This window comes from Oncorhynchus nerka, linkage group LG7, assembly GCF_034236695.1.
Source record: "Oncorhynchus nerka isolate Pitt River linkage group LG7, Oner_Uvic_2.0, whole genome shotgun sequence".
Classification (NCBI taxonomy): Eukaryota; Metazoa; Chordata; class Actinopteri; order Salmoniformes; family Salmonidae; genus Oncorhynchus; species Oncorhynchus nerka.
In genome coordinates this window covers 83,704,967-83,726,037 of record NC_088402.1, presented here as the reverse complement: position 1 = coordinate 83,726,037, position 21,071 = coordinate 83,704,967, and the positions used below count along the sequence as shown (strand labels likewise).

The following is a 21,071-nucleotide window of genomic DNA, read 5'->3' as shown; positions in this document are numbered from 1 at the left end:
TGGATCCTAGATCGCACCTTATATAGTGCAACGGCACTACTTTTAACCAGAAGAAAAGTAGTGCACTAAATATACAATAGGGCACCATTTGGGTTGTATTCATCAGGATACAATGACAGTTTTGCAACGGTTTGAGTTTTTTAAAATCTACTTCTGTAAACTAAAACTAAATTGAAGCAACTCCAAAAGGGAAGAGAACAAACAGAGGAAGACTATTGTAGCACCTTGGTGTGTTTGGCTGGTTGAGACTGACAGAGGGAGACTATTGTAGCACCTTGGTGTGTTTGGCTGAAAGACTGACAGAGGGAGACTATTGTAGCACCTTGGTGTGTTTGGCTGGTTGAGACTGACAGAGGGAGACTATTGTAGCACCTTGGTGTGTTTGGCTGAAAGACTGACAGAGGAAGACTATTGTAGCACCTTGGTGTGTTTGGCTGGTTGAGACTGACAGAGGGAGACTATTGTAGCACCTTGGTGTGTTTGGCTGAAAGACTGACAGAGGGAGACTATTGTAGCACCTTGGTGTGTTTGGCTGAAAGACTGACAGAGGGAGACTATTGTAGCACCTTGGTGTGTTAGCCTGCCAACTCTCTAGCCCTAGCCTGCCATCTCCCTAGCCCTAGCCTGCCGCCTCCCTAGCCCTAGCCTGCCGCCTCCCTAGCCCTAGCCTGCCGCCTCCCTAGCCCTAGCCTGCCGCCTCCCTAGCCCTAGCCTGCCGCCTCCCTAGCCCTAGCCTGCCATCTCCCTAGCCCTAGCCTGCCGCCTCCCTAGCCCTAGCCTGCCATCTCTCTAGCCCTAGCCTGCCATCTCCCTAGCCCTAGCCTGCCGCCTCCCTAGCCCTAGCCTGCCATCTCCCTAGCCCTAGCCTGCCATCTCCCTAGCCCTAGCCTGCCATCTCCCTAGCCCTAGCCTGCCACCTCCCTAGCCCTAGCCTGCCGCCTCCCTAACCCTAGCATGCCACCGCCCTAGCCTGCCACTTCCTTAGCCCTAGCCTGCTGCCTCCCTAACCCTAACCTGCCACTTCCCTAGCTCTCTCTCTCTCTCCGCCTCTCTAGCCCTAGCCTGCCACCGCCCTAGCCTGCCACCTCTCTAGCCCTAGCCTGCCACCTCTCTAGCCCTAGCCTGCCACCTCTCTAGCCCTAGCCTGCCACCTCTCTAGCCCTAGCCTGCCACCCCTAGCCTGCCAGCCCTTGCCTGCCACCTCTCTAGCCCTAGCCTGCCACCTCTAGCCCTAGCCTGCCACTCCCTAGCCTGCCACCTCCTAACCCTAGCCTGCCACCTCCCTAGCCCTAGCCTGCCACCTCCCTAGCCTGCCACCTCCCTAACCCTAGCCTGCCACCGCCCTAGCCTGCCACCTCCCTAACCCTAGCCTGCCACCTCTCTAGCCCTAGCCTGCCACCTCCCTAGCCCTAGCCTGCCACCTCCCTAGCCTGCCACCTCCCTAGCCTGCCACCTCTCTAGCCCTAGCCTGCCACCTCTCTAGCCCTAGCCTGCCACCTCCCTAGCCTGCCCTAGCCTGCCACCTAGCCTAGCCCTAGCCTGCCACCTGCCACTTCCCTAGCCCTAGCCTGCCACCTCCCTAGCCCTAGCCTGCCATCTCCCTAGCCCTAGCCTGCCACCTCCCTAGCCCTAGCCTGCCGCCTCCCTAACCCTAACCTGCCACTTCCCTAGCTCTCTCTCTCTCTCCGCCTCCCTAACCCTAGCCTGCCACCGCCCTAGCCTGCCACCTCCCTAACCCTAGCCTGCCACCTCTCTAGCCCTAGCCTGCCACCTCTCTAGCCCTAGCCTGCCATCGCCCTAGCCTGCCACCTCCCTAGCCTGCCACCTCCCTAGCCTGCCACCTCTCTAGCCCTAGCCTGCCACCTCTCTAGCCCTAGCCTGCCACCCCTAGCCCTAGCCTGCCACCTCCCTAGCCCTAGCCTGCCACCTAGCCCTAGCCTGCCACCTCCCTAGCCTGCCAACTCTCTAGCCTTAGCCTGCCACCTCTCTAGCCCTAGCCGGCCACCTCCCTAGCCCTAGCCTGCCACCTCCCTAGCCCTAGCCTGCCACCTCCCTAGCCCTAGCCTGCCACCTCCCTAGCCCTAGCCTGCCACCTCCCTAGCCCTAGCCTGCCACCTCCCTAGCCTGCCACCTCCCTAGCCTGCCACCTCTCTAGCCCTAGCCTGCCATCTCCCTAGCCCTAGCCTGCCATCTCCCTAGCCCTAGCCTGCCACCTCCCTAGCCCTAGCCTGCCAAATCCCTAGCCTGCCACCTCCCTAGCCTGCCACCTCCCTAGCCTGCCACCTCCCTAGCCTGCCACCTCTCTAGCCCTAGCCTGCCACCTCCCTAGCCCTAGCCTGCCACCTCCCTAGCCTGCCACCTCCCTAGCCTGCCACCTCCCTAGCCTGCCACCTCTCTAGCCCTAGCCTGCCACCTCCCTAGCCCTAGCCTGCCACCTCCCTAGCCCTAGCCTGCCACCTCCCTAGCCTGCCACCTCCCTAGCCCTAGCCTGCCACCTCTCTAGCCCTAGCCTGCCATCTCCCTAGCCCTAGCCTGCCACCTCCCTAGCCCTAGCCTGCCACCTCCCTAGCCTGCCGCCTCCCTAGCCCTAGCCTGCCGCCTCCCTAGCCCTAGCCTGCCATCTCTCTAGCCCTAGCCTGCCACCTCCCTAGCCCTAGCCTGCCGCCTCCCTAGCCCTAGCCTGCCACCTCCCTAGCCCTAGCCTGCCATCTCCCTAGCCCTAGCCTGCCATCTCCCTAGCCCTAGCCTGCCACCTCCCTAGCCCTAGCCTGCCGCCTCCCTAACCCTAGCATGCCACCGCCCTAGCCTGCCACTTCCTTAGCCCTAGCCTGCTGCCTCCCTAACCCTAACCTGCCACTTCCCTAGCTCTCTCTCTCTCTCCGCCTCCCTAACCCTAGCCTGCCACCGCCCTAGCCTGCCACCTCCCTAACCCTAGCCTGCCGCCTCTCTAGCCCTAGCCTGCCACCTCTCTAGCCCTAGCCTGCCACCTCTCTAGCCCTAGCCTGCCACCTCTCTAGCCCTAGCCTGCCACCTCTCTAGCCCTAGCCTGCCAACTCTCTAGCCCTAGCCTGCCAACTCTCTAGCCCTAGCCTGCCACCTCCTAACCCTAGCCTGCCACCTAGCCTGCCACTGCCCTAGCCTGCCACCTCTCTAGCCCTAGCCTGCCACCCTCTAGCCCTAGCCTGCCACCTCCCTAGCCCTAGCCTGCCACCTCCCTAGCCCTAGCCTGCCACCTAACCCTAGCCCTAGCCTGCCACCTCCCTAGCCCTAGCCTGCCACCTCCTAGCCCTAGCCTGCCACCTAGCCCTAGCCTGCCACCTCCCTAGCCCTAGCCTGCCACCTAGCCCTAGCCTGCCACCTCCCTAGCCTGCCACCTCCCTAGCCTGCCACCTCCCTAGCCCTAGCCTGCCACCTAGCCCTAGCCTGCCACCTCCCTAGCCTGCCACCTCCCTAGCCTGCCACCTCCCTAGCCTGCCACCTCCCTAGCCTGCCACCTCCTAGCCCTAGCCTGCCACCTCCCTAGCCCTAGCCTGCCACCTGCCACCTCCCTAGCCTGCCACCTCCCTAGCCTGCCACCTCCCTAGCCCTAGCCTGCCACCTCCCTAGCCCTAGCCTGCCACCTGCCACCTCCCTAGCCTGCCACCTCCCTAGCCTGCCACCTCTCTAGCCCTAGCCTGCCATCTCTCTAGCCCTAGCCTGCCACCTCCCTAGCCCTAGCCTGCCAGCTCCCTAGCCTGCCACCTCCCTAGCCTGCCCTCTCTCTAGCCCTAGCCTGCCACCTCCCTAGCCCTAGCCTGCCACCTCCCTAGCCTGCCACCTCCCTAGCCTGCCACCGCCCTAGCCTGCCACCGCCCTAGCCTGCCACTTCCTTAGCCCTAGCCTGCCACCTCCCTAGCCCTAGCCTGCCATCTCCCTAGCCCTAGCCTGCCACCTCCCTAGCCCTAGCCTGCCATCTCCCTAGCCCTAGCCTGCCACCTCCCTAGCCCTAGCCTGCCACTTCCTTAACCCTAGCATGCCACCGCCCTAGCCTGCCACTTCCTTAGCTCTAGCCTGCTGCCTCCCTAACCCTAACCTGCCACTTCCCTAGCTCTCCACCTCCCTAACCCTAGCCTGCCACCGCCCTAGCCTGCCACCTCCCTAACCCTAGCCTGCCACCTCTCTAGCCCTAGCCTGCCACCTCTCTAGCCCTAGCCTGCCACCTCTCTAGCCCTAGCCTGCCATCGCCCTAGCCTGCCACTGCCCTAGCCTGCCACCTCTCTAGCCCTAGCCTGCCACTCCCTAGCCTGCCACCTCCCTAACCCTAGCCTGCCACCGCCCTAGCCTGCCACCTCCCTAACCCTAGCCTGCCACCTCTCTAGCCCTAGCCTGCCACCTCCCTAGCCCTAGCCTGCCACCTCCCTAGCCCTAGCCTGCCACCTCCCTAGCCTGCCACCTCCCTAGCCTGCCACCTCCCTAGCCTGCCACCTCTCTAGCCCTAGCCTGCCACCTCCCTAGCTCTAGCCTGCCACCTCCCTAGCCCTAGCCTGCCACCTCCCTAGCCCTAGCCTGCCAAATCCCTAGCCCTAGCCTGCCACCTCCCTAGCCCAAGCCTGCCACCTCTCTAGCCCTAGCCTGCCACCCCTAGCCCTAGCCTGCCACCTCCCTAGCCCTAGCCCGCCAGCTCCCTAGCCTGCCACCTCTCTAGCCCTAGCCTGCCACCTCCCTAGCCCTAGCCTGCCACCTCCCTAGCCCTAGCCTGCCACCTCCCTAGCCTGCCACCTCCCTAGCCTGCCACCTCCCTAGCCTGCCACCTCCCTAGCCTGCCACCTCTCTAGCCCTAGCCTGCCATCTCTAGCCCTAGCCTGCCACCTCCCTAGCCCTAGCCTGCCACCTCCCTAGCCTGCCACCTCCCTAGCCTGCCACCTCCCTAGCCTGCCACCTCCCTAGCCCTAGCCTGCCACTTCCTTAGCCCTAGCCTGCCACCTCCCTAGCCCTAGCCTGCCACCTCCCTAGCCCTAGCCTGCCACCTACCTAGCCCTAGCCTGCCACCTCCCTAGCCCTAACCTGCCACCTCCCTAACCTGCCACATACCTAGCCCTAGCCTGCCATCTCCCTAGCCTGCCACATACCTAGCCCTAGCCTGCCAACTCCCTAGCCTGCCACCTCCCTAGCCTCCCTGCCTAGCCTGTTGGCTCATTGTGTTTTCACACACTGTCACCATCCAGCACTTTGTGCCACTTTGTGTGTAGTGTTTGGTCGATAATGCCATTTCCTAGACATTTAGGCATGTCACTTACGGCTAAAAGAGTCTAAAAGGGGCTGCATTACACATCCTAGTGTATTGTATATCATGGATATTCTTTGTTGTGCAATCCAAAATGATACAGTATGTGTTATCCATAAGATAGCCAGTCAAATGTATTGGATTCTGTGACATGCTATTGAGGTTAAGGTGCTTTCTGGCCCTAACTGACGTGTGTGTGTGTGACATTAACTCTCTCCCCTCCCCTCACTCCACCGCTCCATCTCCTCCTTTCCCTCTTATCTCCCTCCCACCCTCTCTCCAGAGGTTTACCAACGAGGACCACCTGGCTGTACACAAACACAAGCATGAGATGAGTCTAAAGTTTGGCCCTGCCAGGACAGACTCTGTCATTATCCAAGGTACTGGTTCTCCTAGTGAGTCTAAAATATTTCACTTTATTACTCTTCTGTTCTGGCATCCCTTTAATTTGGTACTTTTGTCAGTTGTTGAATACCCACATGTCAGTCGTGATTACCAGAACATTTTAGCCAGATAAAGGATCACCGATGTCCCCACCTGTTAAGTTTGACTTCTCTGAAGTCCACCTTTAGTGGTTGACCTATTAGTAAACTTCAGGACCCTGTCTTTCAAAGATAATTCGTAAAAATCCCCAAAACTTCACAGATCTTCATTGTAAAGGGTTTGAACAGTTTCCTATGCATGTTCAAACAACCATAAACAATGAATGAACATGCACCTGTGGAACGGTCGTTAAGACACTATCAGCTTACAGACGGTAGGCAATTAAGGTCACAGTTATGACAACTTAGGACACTAAAGAGGCCTTTCTACTGACTCTGAAAAACACCAAAAGAAAGATGCCCAGGGTCACTGCTTATCTGCGTGAACGTGCCTTCGGCATGCTGCAAGGAGGCAGATGTTGCCAGGGCAATAAATTGCAATGTGAGACGCGTAAGACGGCACTACAGGGAGACAGGACAGACAGCTGATCGTCTTTGCAGTGGCAGACCACGTGTAACAACACCTGCACAGGATCAGTACATCCGAACATCACACCTACGGGACAGGTACAGGATGGCAACAACAACTGCCCGAGTTACACCATGAACGCACAATCCCTTTATCAGTGCTCAGACTGTCCGCAATAAGCTGAGAGGCCGGACTGAGGTCTTCTAGGCCTGTTGTTAGGCAGGTCCTCACCAGACATCACAGCCAACAACGTCGCCTATCGGCACAAACCCACCGTCGCTGGACCAGACAGGGCTGGCAGAAAGTGCTCTTCACTGGCGAGTCGCGGTTTTGTCTCACCAGGGGTGATGGTTGGATTTGCGTTTATCGTCGAAGGAATGAGCATTACACCGAGGCCTGTACTCTGGAGCGGGATCGATTTGGAGGTGGAGGGTCCGTCACGGTCTGGGGCAGTGTGTCACAGCATCATCGGACTGAGCTTGTTGTCATTGCAGGCAATCTCAACACTGCGTTACAGGGAAGACATCCTCCTCCCTCATGTGGTACCCTTCCTGCAGGCTCATCCCGACATGACCCTCCAGCATGACAATGCCACCAGTCATACTGCACGTTCTGTGTGTGATTTCCTGCAAGACAGTAATGTCAGTGTTCTGCCATGGCCAGTTGAAGAGCCCGGATCTCAATCCCATTGAGCATGTTTGGGATCTGTTGGATCGGAGGGTGAGGGCTAGGGCCATTCCCCCCAGAAATGTCCGGGAACTTGCAGGTGCCTTGGTGGAAGAGTGGGGTAACATCTCACAGCAAGAACTTGCAAATCTGGTGCAGTCCATGAGGAGGAGATGCACTGCCGTACTTAATGCAGCTGGTGGCCACACCAGATACTGACTGTTACTTTTGGTTTTGACCCCCCCCCCTTTGTTCAGGGACACATTTTTAAATTTCTGTTAGTCATATGCATGTGCATATTCAGTTTATCTCGGTTGTTGAATCTAGTTATGTTCATATAATTATTTACACATTAAGTTTGCTGAAAATAAATGCAGTTGACAGTGAGAGGATGTTTCTTTTTTTGCTGAGATTAGTTGAATATTGGATTAATTTGATGTTTAAATCTCTGCCAAAGTGTGTTGGAATAAAACATTAATCCAAGGACTGAAAAAAGGTGATATTTTCTAAAATAGAAATTTCTCTCTGTGTTTCTCTTCCTCCTGTTCCAGACCAGACCCCTACTCCCACTCGCTTCCTGAAGAACTGTGAGGAGGTGGGGCTGTTCAACGAGCTGGCTAGCTCCTTCGCTGAGGAGTTCAGGAAGGCCCAGGAGGACGATGACAAGCGGGCCAAGAACCCTGTGAGTAGAAATCACTTGGTCCTCCTGTAGCTTATTTGGTAGAGCATGGCGTTTGCAAGGCCAGGATGGTGGGTTTGATTCCCGGGACCACCCATATGTAAAATGTATGCACACAAGACTGCTTTGGATAAAGCTTATTCTAAATGGCATAATATTATCATATTGTAGAACTGAGGTGGTTCCACAGACGATGTTTGCCTGATTTAGGTTCTGTATCTGAGACCTGAAGACTGGCAGTAGGTCTAGGCTTTTGTTCAGAACACAGTAGTGTTGCACACTGAAGACCAGGATTGAAATCCAGTCGGTCACATAGCCCCATCCTATCTCTGCTGTGCTTTATAGTGTCCGTCTCCCTCCCTCCCCTCCTCTCCAGCTGCCTGCCCCCCACAGAGAGGTGGCCCTACACATGAGCTTGCAGACACCGTCAGCAGAAGCCATGAAGGTGAAGGAGGAGGAGCCTGTGGAGGTTGACTCTTCCCCACCAGGAAGTCCTGATTCCTTCTCCAGCATGTCAGACAGCAGCAGGGATGCCATGGTGAGTCGAGGAAAGGTAGGGTTCAAAACTTAGGGGACATAACTGACCAGCAAACCCATGTGGAATTACCAAGTTGGTTCTGGTTAGGATTAGAGTTATGGGTTGACATGCCAGTCATGTCCCTACAGTCACACCCAAAGGAAGGGGACCGAGGAGTGCCAGAGGAACGGTAGGTGTGCGAGACCAGGATGGGTGGGCACTGTGGTTTGTTGATGGGGAGCGTCTGACAGGATCTTTACTATGTCTGAGCTATCAAGAAACAATCTACAATGCATTGGGAAAGAGGCTGTATTAAACCTAGAATTGACCTTCTACTGTTGGATTCTAAACTTTGAACATTGAGATATTAAAGACATGATAGATCACAGCATAGTAGACGCATAGTATATAAAGGAGTGAGATCTGTAGAAAGACGGTGGCTGTGGAATGTGCTGTGTGGACAGGAGGAGATCACAGGATTGCTATAGGAGAAGCAGATGGACATCTGTGGATTAGGCGAAGGAGGGGTTTAGGTCAGGAGGTCAGCTCAGATCCCCTGAAGGGAGTTATAATAAACCATTTTATTATCCTATTACCTTCTTCCTGTGGAACCATAAGATGTAAGGATTGGAGAGAAGGAGGAGTGTCTTAAGTGGGATATAATACACCTGTGATGTTAAGAAATGTTTTTTTTCTGTCTGAATACAGCTGTAACAACCCTTTGGGAAGAATTAAACTTGGTTAATCTTCTGTAGTGTCCGTGAGTTATTTACGCTGAAAAATTTGAACCTAACACTACTAAACATCGGTTGTTGAACTAACAATCTCTCCTGTCTTCTCTCAGGACACTCCCCCGAGGTCAGTGCTGAGTTCTGCCCCCACCCCCACCATCGTGAGGCACGGTGCCCTCCCTATGCGTCCCAGACCAGGCTCTCTGCCACTCCACTTGGGCTTTGACGCCCTGCAGCCCACCATGCCTTCACCCACCTCCGTCATCACACCCACCCCACCCTCCAACCGCACCCTGCTGGGGTGAGTGACTGGTCCTGCACAAGCCTGGTTCTAGATTTGAAGACTACTCAGATCTGGACCCAGGCTAGTCCTCCATGGGGCCTGGAGCTCCAGTTAAAGATGGCTTTTGCTGAATCCTACATCAATCCTTTTTTACAACCGTTTAGGCTAGAGACGAGCCATTTTATTTGCTGTAAAGCTGCAAGCATGGCTGTCGTGGTTCTGAAGCACGTAAGTGCGCTTTTGAATTGGCACCTTTTCCTAGACCATGTTGTGCTGAATAGCCAAGTTAACCAGCATATTGGTGTTGAGAACAATGCGGTGAAGGCAGCGGCGGAATTAGGAGACGAGAAAACAGCCCTTTATTGTCTAAGAAAAGTCAGGAGAAAGGAAACCTCAACTTAATTAGGTCTATAGTCAATAACCTAACTGTTAAATGTGCCTGGCTTTATAAATCAACCATATAAACTCAGCAAAAAAGAAACATCCTCTCACTGTCAACTGCGTTTATTTTCAGCAAACTTAACATGTGTCCGGAGACACCTGAAACCCCACCTCTTTAAGGAATACCTAGGATAGGATAAAATAATCCCTCTCACCCCCCTTAAAAGATTTAGATGCACTACTGTTCCACTGGATGTCATAAGGTGAATGCACCAATTTGTAAGTCGCTCTGGATAAGAGTGTCTGCTAAATGACTTAAATGTAAATGTAAATATTTGTATGAACATAAGATTCAACAATTGAGACAAACTGAACAAGTACTGCAGTGCGTCTCCTCCTCATCGACAGCACCAGATTTGCCAGTTCTTGCTGTGAGATGCTACCCCACTCTTCCACCAAGGCACCTGCAAGTTCCCGGACATTTCTGTGGAGAATGGCCCTAGCCCTCACCCTCCGATCCAACAGGTCCCAGACGTGCTCAATGGGATTGAGATCCAGGCTCTTCGCTGGCCATGGCAGAACACTGACATTCCTGTCCTGCAGAAAATCACACAGCAGTATGGCTGCTGGCATTGTCATGCTGGAGAGTCATGTCAGGATGAGCCTGCAGGAAGGGTACCACATGAGGGAGGAGGATGTCTTCCCTGTAACGCATAGCGTTGAGATTGCCTGCAATGACAACAAGCTCAGTCCGATGATGCTGTGACACACCGCCCCAGACCATGACGACCCTCCACCTTCAAATCAATCCCTCTCCAGAGTACAGGCCTTGGTGTAACGCTCATTCATTCGATGATAAACGCGAATCCGGCCATCACCCGTGGTGAGACCAAACCGCAACTCGTCAGTGAAGAGCACTTTTTGACAGTCCTGTCTGTTCCAGTGACAGTGGGATTGTGCTCATAGGCGACGTTGTTGCCGGTGATGTCTGGTGAGGACCTGTCTTACAACAGGCCTACAAGCCCTCAGTTCAGCCCCTCGCAGCCTCTCTCAGCCTATCGCGGACAGTCTGAGCACTGATGGAGGGATTGTGCGTTCCTGGTGTAACTCGGACAGTTATTGTTGCCATCCTGTACCTGTCCCGCAGGTGTGATGTTCGGATGTCCCGATCCTGTGCAGGTGTTGTTACACGTGGTCTGCCACTGCGAGGACGATCAGCTGAAAGACAGGGTCCTGAAAAGGGAATTTTCTATTTTTGCTGCGTTTACATCTACTGAAATATGACACTTCCTGCTTCTGTAACCTGTTTAAGTGTTTGTTTAATAGCTTATTGATACCATGAGCATCCACCCTCATGCAACCACATGTTGGATAAACAATTTCACAAGTTTGGCTGTTTTAAGTCTGTGCTTTGATGTAATAAAGGCTTTACAGACCATTCTCTCTGGTATTATTTATTTATTGTTTACACTCTTCCAAATTGTCAGAAAAAAGTATATTTATAATAATAATAATAATAACCCTCCTTTTTCCTTGATCTCATTCCTATTAATATTATTATTATTATAATAAGTCATGTCATCATCATTAGTAGGCAGGGTATAGCAGCCTTGTATAACCACCATCGATCTGTAGGCCTGTTTAGTCTTAACACTGTAACTTACTTAGGACTATATTTCAATACTTCTACGGGCTACTGTATCAATCTATCATTTATTTGTTTATGTCATCACACAGCATACGAGTCATTCATGATTTGAAATACAATCAAGCATTTGTTTTAAAATAAAATAAAGTGGCCGTGGAATAATTAGCATAAACAATAAATAGGCCTAAACCGTTCCATTTCGGAAAATGTATTCACGAATTAATGTGACTGTTAGTCTTCTTTGTAATAAAGGCTTTACAAAATATTACAACAGACTCTCTAGTAGGCTTAAAATTGATTTAATGTTTACATTGTTCCAAACAGTCAGAAAAATGACATTAATCTAACAGCACCTGTTTGGCACATAATAATAATAATAATAATAACATAATATGCACACAGCGTTTGCTCCTTACCTTTATTTTTCTTGATCTGCAGTATTTTCCACAACAAACTTCTTTACCTCCTGAGCAACCAGTAAACATTCTCTCATTTCAAGTTTGTCACGTCCTCTGCATCCATTTTGCTGTCACGTGTTGCGGCATTCAGAGTCTATTACCAATTTATTTATGTGATTTAAGGTATGCGATGCATTTATGTCACGTAAAGAGAGCAAGGGTTGAGGGAATAGGGAATTTTTTTTCTCAACAAATTAGGGATTTCGGTGACAACTTTTCAGTCAGAAATGGCTGTTATTATGTTTTCGCTTCATTAACATGGACAGTGCGATGCACATTGATGCTCTGTGGTGATCGCTGCAGCAGGGAGGAGAGCGAGACAATGAGTACTAGTCACACAGTCACTCGCTGTCTTTTTTTTTTTCCAACACAGCACAGCAAGTCTGAGCCAGGCCCGGCACAATCAAATCAATTGAGGGCGCACTCCCTCAAGTAATTTGTGTCTTTCATCAAACAGTGTGCTTAAAGCATCAGACAAGCTCAGTGCATATAGTTGATTTGATTAAAACACATAGGATGTGTCTATATATGGAAAAATCTGTTTCTTTAGATCAGTCGAAAGAACAGACAACTCTGTCCTGACTTTTTATTTTTTTTGTGAGTCTGGGACATCCCTAAACTGAGTTAGGACATCTGTATCTTTGCAGTGACTGGGTGTACATCATCCAAAGTGTAATTAATCACTTCACCATGCTAAAAGGGATATTCAATGTCTGCTTTTTTATCTATTTTTTACCCGTCTACCATTAGGTGCCCTTCTTTGCGAGGCATTGGAAAACCTCACTGCTCGACTGAGGGACCTTGTAATTATCTGTATGTGTGGGTACAGAGATGAGGTAGTCATTCAAAAATAATGTTAAACAGTATTATTGCACACACAGTGAGTCCATGCAACTTATTTTTTGACTTGTAAAGCACATTTTTACACCTGAACTTATTTAGGCTTGCCATATCAAAGGGGACATTTCATCTTTTCATTTTTAATCAATTTGTAAAAATGTCTAAAAACATATTTCCACTTTGACATTATGGGGCTGTGTGTGTGTGTGTGTGTGTGCCCCATGACAAAAAAAATCTCAATTTTAATCCATTTTAAATTCAGGCTGTAACACAACAAAATGTGGAAAAAGTCCAGGGATGTGAATCATTTCTGAAGGCAATGTAGTTACGAGAGATCTCGTTGGATTTGACCTGTTTTTGCATTGCCATTGAGGGCTTCCACCATATTAATGTAGTCAGCTTTTGTGGGCATTCCTATGGGTCGGGTGGGATTAGCCAATGATCAGAGTATTGGATTCTCCTTCAAATTGGGTTACCTGGTTTGTAAATGGCTTTAAGCAGTATCACTGCCATGGCCACAATAAATTAATGACACACAGGATTTGGTTCAGGACTCCAGCACTGCAGGTGTCGGTAAATCACCATTATAAGCTTTCTGCTTTTTTCAAACACAAAAATCAAATGGACTACTTCATAATGGAGATGGCTTCAATGGATCTACCTGTGCTGTCATAGTCGCCATTATGGGACAGATACAAAGAATATATCTCTAACTAACTCTATACCTACTCACTAGGCCACTTCTGTACATCTGAAAGGATTGGATAGGTGTGTCCAATATGGTGTCAATTCCAACTACCCTATCAGAGGGCAAGATGAAGCTTTTTAAATATATGTTTTTCTTCCACCAGTAACCCTCTACCTCTTTTTGTTTTCTGTAGCTCTCCCACTGGCCACTACCCCGTGATGATGCACCTTACCAATGGGCTCCTGCCTGGTCCTATGCAGATACCCTCTGTCATTTCTGTACGTGCCCTGCTTCACCCACCTGTCTGTCCTTGTCTGGTTTGGGAACTGTGGTTGTTGCCAATTCGGATTGACGCGGAAACTGACCTTTGCTAAGGGAGTAGCAACATATCAGTCAAAGTCTAGGTTGATCCAGTTTTTTAAAATAATGAAATTGTATGCTTGCACTAGTTGTCTATAATGTGTATTGATTCACATAGAAGCATATATGGAGCACTTTGAAAAGACTGACATTGAGGTAGTATCTCACTTTGCCAGCCTGAGCTCCGACTGACCTAGCTAGGTCGTTAAAGTGCGTGTGTTGTCTCCAGCTGGCCCGGCCCATGCACATGGTGCCCAACATTCCCGGCATCCCTGGTCCTCCTCTGGGAGGCGGCAGCAGCGGCTCCCACTCCGCGTACACCACACACTCTGAGGCCAAGATGGTGAGAGCTCTCTCTCTATTTCTGTCTCTCTCTATTTCTGTCGCTCTGGTTTTCTTGCTCTTTCTCACTCAACATCTCTCTCTCTTGCTTTCGATCTTGCTTTTCTCTGTTTCGCTCTGCCTTTCTCCGGTTCACCTTTCCTTCTCTCTCTTTCTTTCTTTTCTTCCCTATAGCGTTTGTTCCCTCCCACTCTCTGTATGTTCATCACATGACAGAGATTGCAGTCCAATAATAGTTTTGATGAACATTCAAAGTGCTTGTATAGGAAAAGATCAGATACATAATCAGGTGTGTTTAAGCAGGTACATTGGGAGTGATAACATGAATGGACAGTGTGTGTGTGTGTGTGTGTGGTTGTGTCTCTCTGTGTGTATAGTGTTATGTGTGTGTGTGTGTGGGGTTAATGTTAACATGGCCCTGGTTGTCCTGTCTCCTGTAGAGGCTGAAGGCAGCACTAGCACAGCAGAGTTTAGGGGGTCAGATGGGGGGTGTGGCCGGCAGCCCCATGCACCCTCAGAGGATGGAGCAGAGTCAGCTATTGGTGCAGCACCCAGACGCACCCTCCCCCGCACAGCCACAGGTAGGACAACATAGAGACATGGACCCTCCCCTGCACAGCCATTTTAGTAATTTAGCAGACTCTCTTATCCAGAGCAACTTAGAGTGCATTCATCTTAAGATAGCTAGGTGGAACAACCACGTTTCTTAAGTAGCTATCAGCCAAGTCAGTGGTGAGAGGGGGGGGGGGTTCAGATGGAAGATGGACAGGGACTCTGTGGGATTCCAGGACAGAGAAGAACTGGACTGAGTGGGAGATTCCCCTCCGGAGGGGTTGGAGGGCCAAGAGACGCAGAACTTGGTAGTTGGGATATCGGGTTTGAGCATAGTCTGAAGGTAGGGAGAGAATGGCAGTTCCTTTTGCTGCTCCGTAGGCATGTACCATGGTCTTGTAATGGATGCGCGCTTCGACTGGAAGCCAGTGGAGTGTGCGGAGGAGCAGGGTGACATGGCAGATCTTGGGAAGGTTGAACACCAGGTGGCCTGCGACATTCTGGATAAGTTGCAGGGATTTCAAGGCACAAGCAGGGAACCCAACCAACAGTGAGTTGCAGTAGTCCAGACGGGAGATGACAAGTGCCTGGATTAGGACCTGCGTCACTTCCTGTGTCAGGTAGGGTTGTACTCTACAGATGTTGTAGTGCATGAACCTGCAGGATCGAGTCTCTGCTTTTGTTTTTGCAGAGAACGATTTGTCTCAGGATTTGTTGTCCAGGGTCACGCCAAGTTTCTTTGCAGTCTGAGAGGAGAATCTGGTGGTTCACGGTGTTGATGACAGCGTATAGATCTAGGAGGAGAGTGAGTCAGCTTTGGCAGTGCGTAGAGCCTCCGTGACACAGAAGAGAGCAGTCTCGGTTGAGAGACTCGTCTTGAAGCATGACTGGTTATGGGGTAAAGAAGTTTGTTCTGAGAGAGATAGTGAAAAACTGCACGGTCAAGTGTTTTGGAAAGAAAATAAAAGAAAGAAGGGTTACCACTCGGTACTTTTTGATATCAGAGAGGTCGAATGTTGGTTTCTTGAGGAGGGGAGCGACTCTGGCCATTTTAAAGTCAGAGGGGAAACAGCCAGTGGTCAGGGATGTGTTGATGGTCTGGAGAAGGGATGAGGGGATGGGGTCGAGCGGGCAGGTTGTCAGGCAGCCGGACCTCTCTAGTCTCACAATTTCATCTGGAGAAAGAGGTCAAAGCGTAGGGTAGTTCGGTGTAAGTGGGATCAGTGGACTCAATAGGCTGATTGAATGAGGAGAGGATGTCGTCAACCTTCTTTTCAAAGTGGTTGACAAAGTCGCCCGCAGAGAGGGAGGAGGGAGCGGGTGGAGGATTAAGGTGGAAAACCGGGTCCTAGCCCTGTTCTGTAAGCTCACAATGAGCCACTCAGCCAAGGTGCCGGAGGGGAGGGCCGAGCCGACCGGGAGGAAAGGGGACAGTACGAGTCATAGGATGTGGAAAGGGAGGAGAGTAGGGTCGAAGAGGCAGAATTAGGAAACAGGGGGAGAAGGATTTAGCATAAGGAAGAGATGATGGGATAGAAGAGGAGAGAGTAGTGGGGGAGAGAGAGCGAAGATTGCAACGACACGTGACCGTCTGTGTAGGGGCTAAGTGGGTAGGGTTGGAGGTAAGGGAGACCGAAAAGGAAGCAAAGTAGTGATCAGAGACCTGGAGAGGGAAGATGAGCGTAATGCCTGGCATGTGAGTGGGACTGGTGAGGTCAAATTAGGCAAAGAGGGGAAAGAAAGAGTTGGAAAGAAATTAATCAAAGGCAGATGTCGGGAGATTGAAGTTGCCCAGAACGATGAGTGGTGAGTCATTGTCAGGAAACTAGCTCATCAAGGGGTCAAGCTCATTGAGGAACTCTCTAAGGGCACCTGGTGGGTGATAGATGACAACAATGTTAAGTGTGAGTGGACAAGTGACAGTGACATAATGGAATTCAAATGAGGAGATGGACAGGTGAGGTAGAAAATATCTCCACTTAGGCAAAATGAATATACACACACATGTAAATTGTAAAGAGTACACATGGACACTTACTTTTGTGGCCACAATAGACTATTATCAAAACCCTCTTGACTTGGATCTTCATGACTCGTGGTTCATTGACATCAGTAAAATTATAATTTAGGCACTAAAATATATATATATATTTTTTATCAGTCTTGTTCTGGGACTTCCAGTGTTGAGCTCAATCTGTCTAGCCCACTCCCCTGTCTCAACCCATGTCTGCCTGCTGCTATGACTCTCCCCCCCTCCGCCTCTCTCCCTCTCCCCTCCAGGTGTCTCCGGCTCAGCCTACCGGTGGTCGGCGGCGGCGTGCAGTGGGGGACGACCCGGACGATAGACGGCAGCGTTTCCTGGAGCGGAACCGGGCAGCCGCCTCGCGCTGCCGACAGAAACGCAAAGTCTGGGTCAACTCCCTGGAGAAGAAGGCCGAGGAGCTCTCCTCCATGAACGTCTCCCTGGCGGTGAGTGTGTGTGTGTGTGAGTGAGTGTAAGGTCACACTACTCTGCTCTCATCTCTCCTTTCTTCAGCCACCCACTCATTGAGATATGTCTATCGATCCAGTTTGACTTGTCTCAGCATTATCGTTGCGAGTCAACAGTCATGTCAGAGGAAAAAAAAGGAAAGCTCACACAGTTTAATGCTGCTATTCAGTCCCCAATGCTTTATCACACACAGTTTAATGCTGCTATTCAGTCCCCAATGCTTTATCACACACAGTTTAATGCTGCTATTCAGTCCCCAATGCTTTATCACACACAGTTTAATGCTGCTATTCAGTCCCCAATGCTTTATCACACACAGTTGAATGCTGCTATTCAGTCCCCAATGCTTTATCACACACAGTTGAATGCTGCTATTCAGTCCCCAATGCTTTATCACACACAGTTTAATGCTGCTATTCAGTCCCCAATGCTTTATCACACACAGTTTAATGCTGCTATTCAGTCCCCAATGCTTTATCACACACAGTTTAATGCTGCTATTCAGTCCCCAATGCTTTATCACACACAGTTTAATGCTACTATTCAGTCCCCAATGCTTTATCACGCAGTTTAATGCTGCGATTCAGTCCCCAATGCTTTATTCCTGCGCCATACATTGGAGATGTGTATACCATGCTGCTTTCTAAAATGTTTTTATCCATCTGCCCAGGGACTACAGATAAACTGCCAGCTTGCTAAATCTGGCACATGTACAGCAATGTTACTTGATGTGCATTGTCCCAGTCCCCCCCAAAAATACATCAATAAATATATATAATTCTCATTTGCTTCATCAACAGTGACTTCAGACCATTGTTACCCCCTCTCTGTTTGTGTATTGGTGTGAGAAAACATAGCAGTATTGACTCATTGTTATTGTAATTCTTAATAATAATAGTATTGACTCATTGTGTTACTGTGTCTCCTCAGAATGAGGTGTCTCTACTGAGGAATGAGGTGGCTCATCTCAAACAGCTGCTGCTGGCTCATAAGGACTGCCCTGTCACCACTCGACAGAAGAGTATGGGTGAGCCTGCTAGCTAGTGGCATCTAGAAAACACACAGAAACCTCTCATGCTGTTTGATGCAAGGCATTTTATAACGTTATATAGTCAGTGTGTTTGGCTAGGTCAGATCACTACCGTGGCTTAGTCAGTGTCTAGGTCAGATCACTAACTTGGCTTAGTCAGTGTCTAGTTCAGATCACTACCTTGGCTTAGTCAGTGTCTAGTTCAGATCACTACCTTGGCTAGGTCAGATCACTACCATGGCTTAGTCAGTGTCTAGTTCAGATCACTACCTTGGCTAGGTCAGATCACTACCTTGGCTTAGTCAGTGTCTAGTTCAGATCACTACCTTGGCTAGGTCAGATCACTACCATGGCTTAGTCAGTGTCTAGTTCAGATCACTACCTTGGCTAGGTCAGATCACTACCGTGGCTTAGTCAGTGTCTAGTTCAGATCACTACCTTGGCTAGTTCAGATCACTACCTTGGCTAGGTCAGATCACTACCATGGCTTAGTCAGTGTCTAGTTCAGATCACTACCTTGGCTAGGTCAGATCACTACCATGGCTTAGTCAGTGTCTAGTTCAGATCACTACCATGGCTAGGTCAGATCACTACCTTGGCTTAGTCAGTGTCTAGTTCAGATCACTACCTTGGCTAGGTCAGATCACTACCGTGGCTTAGTCAGTGTCTAGGTCAGATCACTACCTTGGCTTAGTCAGTGTCTAGGTCAGATCACTACCGTGGCTTAGTCAGTGGCTAGTTCAGATCACTACCTTGGCTTAGTCAGTGTCTAGTTCAGATCACTACCTTGGCTTAGTCAGTGTCTAGTTCAGATCACTACCTTGGCTAGGTCAGATCACTACCGTGGCTTAGTCAGTGGCTAGTTCAGATCACTACCTTGGCTAGGTCAGTGTCTAGTTCAGATCACTACCTTGGCTAGGTCAGTGTCTAGTTCAGATCACTACCTTGGCTAGGTCAGATCACTACCTTGGCTTAGTCAGTGTCTAGTTCAGATCACTACCTTGGCTTAGTCAGTGTCTAGTTCAGATCACTACCTTGGCTAGGTCAGATCACTACCATGGCTTAGTCAGTGTCTAGTTCAGATCACTACCTTGGCTAGGTCAGATCACTACCGTGGCTTAGTCAGTGTCTAGTTCAGATCACTACCATGGCTAGGTCAGATCACTACCGTGGCTAGGTCAGATCACTACCTTGGCTTAGTCAGTGTCTAGTTCAGATCACTACCTTGGCTAGGTCAGATCACTACCGTGGCTTAGTCAGTGTCTAGTTCAGATCACTACCTTGGCTAGGTCAGATCACTACCGTGGCTTAGTCAGTGTCTAGGTCAGATCACTACCGTGGCTTAGTCAGTGGCTAGTTCAGATCACTACCTTGGCTTAGTCAGTGTCTAGTTCAGATCACTACCTTGGCTTAGTCAGTGTCTAGTTCAGATCACTACCTTGGCTAGGTCAGATCACTACCGTGGCTTAGTCAGTGGCTAGTTCAGATCACTACCTTGGCTTAGTCAGTGTCTAGTTCAGATCACTACCCTGGCTTAGTCAGTGTCTAGTTCAGATCACTACCTTGGCTAGGTCAGTGTCTAGTTCAGATCACTACCTTGGCTTAGTCAGTGTCTAGTTCAGATCACTACCTTGGCTAGGTCAGATCACTACCGTGGCTTAGTCAGTGTCTAGTTCAGATCACTACCTTGGCTAGGTCAGTGTCTAGTTCAGATCACTACCTTGGCTAGTCAGTGTGTCTAGGTCAGTGTCTAGTTCAGATCACTACCTTGGCTAGGTCAGATCACTACCTTGGCTTAGTCAGTGTCTAGGTCAGATCACTACCGTGGCTTAGTCAGTGGCTAGTTCAGATCACTACCTTGGCTTAGTCAGTGTCTAGTTCAGATCACTACCTTGGCTAGGTCAGATCACTACCATGGCTTAGTCAGTGGCTAGTTCAGATCACTACCTTGGCTTAGTCAGTGTCTAGTTCAGATCACTACCTTGGCTAGGTCAGATCACTACCATGGCTTAGTCAGTGGCTAGTTCAGATCACTATCTTGGCTTAGTCAGTGTCTAGTTCAGATCACTACCTTGGCTAGGTCAGATCACTACCATGGCTTAGTCAGTGGCTAGTTCAGATCACTACCTTGGCTTAGTCAGTGGCTAGTTCAGATCACTACCTTGGCTTAGTCAGTGTCTAGTTCAGATCACTACCTTGGCTTAGTCAGTGTCTAGTTCAGATCACTACCTTGGCTAGGTCAGTGTCTAGTTCAGATCACTACCTTGGCTTAGTCAGTGTCTAGTTCAGATCACTACCTTGGCTAGGTCAGATCACTACCGTGGCTTAGTCAGTGTCTAGTTCAGATCACTACCTTGGCTAGGTCAGATCACTACCGTGGCTTAGTCAGTGTCTAGGTCAGATCACTACCTTGGCTTAGTCAGTGTCTAGGTCAGATCACTACCGTGGCTTAGTCAGTGGCTAGTTCAGATCACTACCTTGGCTTAGTCAGTGTCTAGTTCAGATCACTACCTTGGCTTAGTCAGTGTCTAGTTCAGATCACTACCTTGGCTAGGTCAGATCACTACCGTGGCTTAGTCAGTGGCTAGTTCAGATCACTACCTTGGCTAGGTCAGTGTCTAGTTCAGATCACTACCTTGGCTAGGTCAGTGTCTAGTTCAGATCACTACCTTGGCTAGGTCAGATCACTACCTTGGCTTAGTCAGTGTCTAGTTCAGATCACTACCTTGGCTTAGTCAGTGTCTAGTTCAGATCACTACCTTGGCTAGGTCAGATCACTACCATGGCTTAGTCAGTGTCTAGTTCAGATCACTACCTTGGCTAGGTCAGATCACTACCGTGGCTTAGTCAGTGTCTAGTTCAGATCACTACCTTGGCTAGTTCAGATCACTACCTTGGCTAGGTCAGATCACTACCATGGCTTAGTCAGTGTCTAGTTCAGATCACTACCATGGCTAGGTCAGATCACTACCTTGGCTAGGTCAGATCACTACCTTGGCTTAGTCAGTGTCTAGTTCAGATCACTACCTTGGCTAGGTCAGATCACTACCGTGGCTTAGTCAGTGTCTAGTTCAGATCACTACCTTGGCTAGGTCAGATCACTACCGTGGCTTAGTCAGTGTCTAGGTCAGATCACTACCGTGGCTTAGTCAGTGGCTAGTTCAGATCACTACCTTGGCTTAGTCAGTGTC

General features: G+C 50.2%; 1 protein-coding gene across 2 annotated transcripts in view; it reads left to right on the top strand.

Annotated features, from left to right (window-relative positions):
- The window catches only part of LOC115132518 (cyclic AMP-dependent transcription factor ATF-7-like), a 48,487-nt gene that overhangs the window by 21,426 nt on the left and 5,990 nt on the right, over positions 1-21,071 (top strand). The window contains exons 3-11 of one of the 2 annotated variants that reach the window (XM_065020887.1): positions 5,547-5,643; positions 7,432-7,562; positions 7,936-8,097; positions 8,921-9,108; positions 13,299-13,383; positions 13,695-13,808; positions 14,248-14,388; positions 16,640-16,828; positions 17,781-17,877. In XM_065020887.1, the coding sequence (XP_064876959.1) occupies positions 5,547-5,643; positions 7,432-7,562; positions 7,936-8,097; positions 8,921-9,108; positions 13,299-13,383; positions 13,695-13,808; positions 14,248-14,388; positions 16,640-16,828; positions 17,781-17,877 (1,204 nt within the window). Of the gene's footprint in view, positions 1-5,546; positions 5,644-7,431; positions 7,563-7,935; positions 8,113-8,920; positions 9,109-13,298; positions 13,384-13,694; positions 13,809-14,247; positions 14,389-16,639; positions 16,829-17,780; positions 17,878-21,071 lie in introns of both variants that reach the window. The other variant, XM_029665252.2, reaches the window with a different exon arrangement.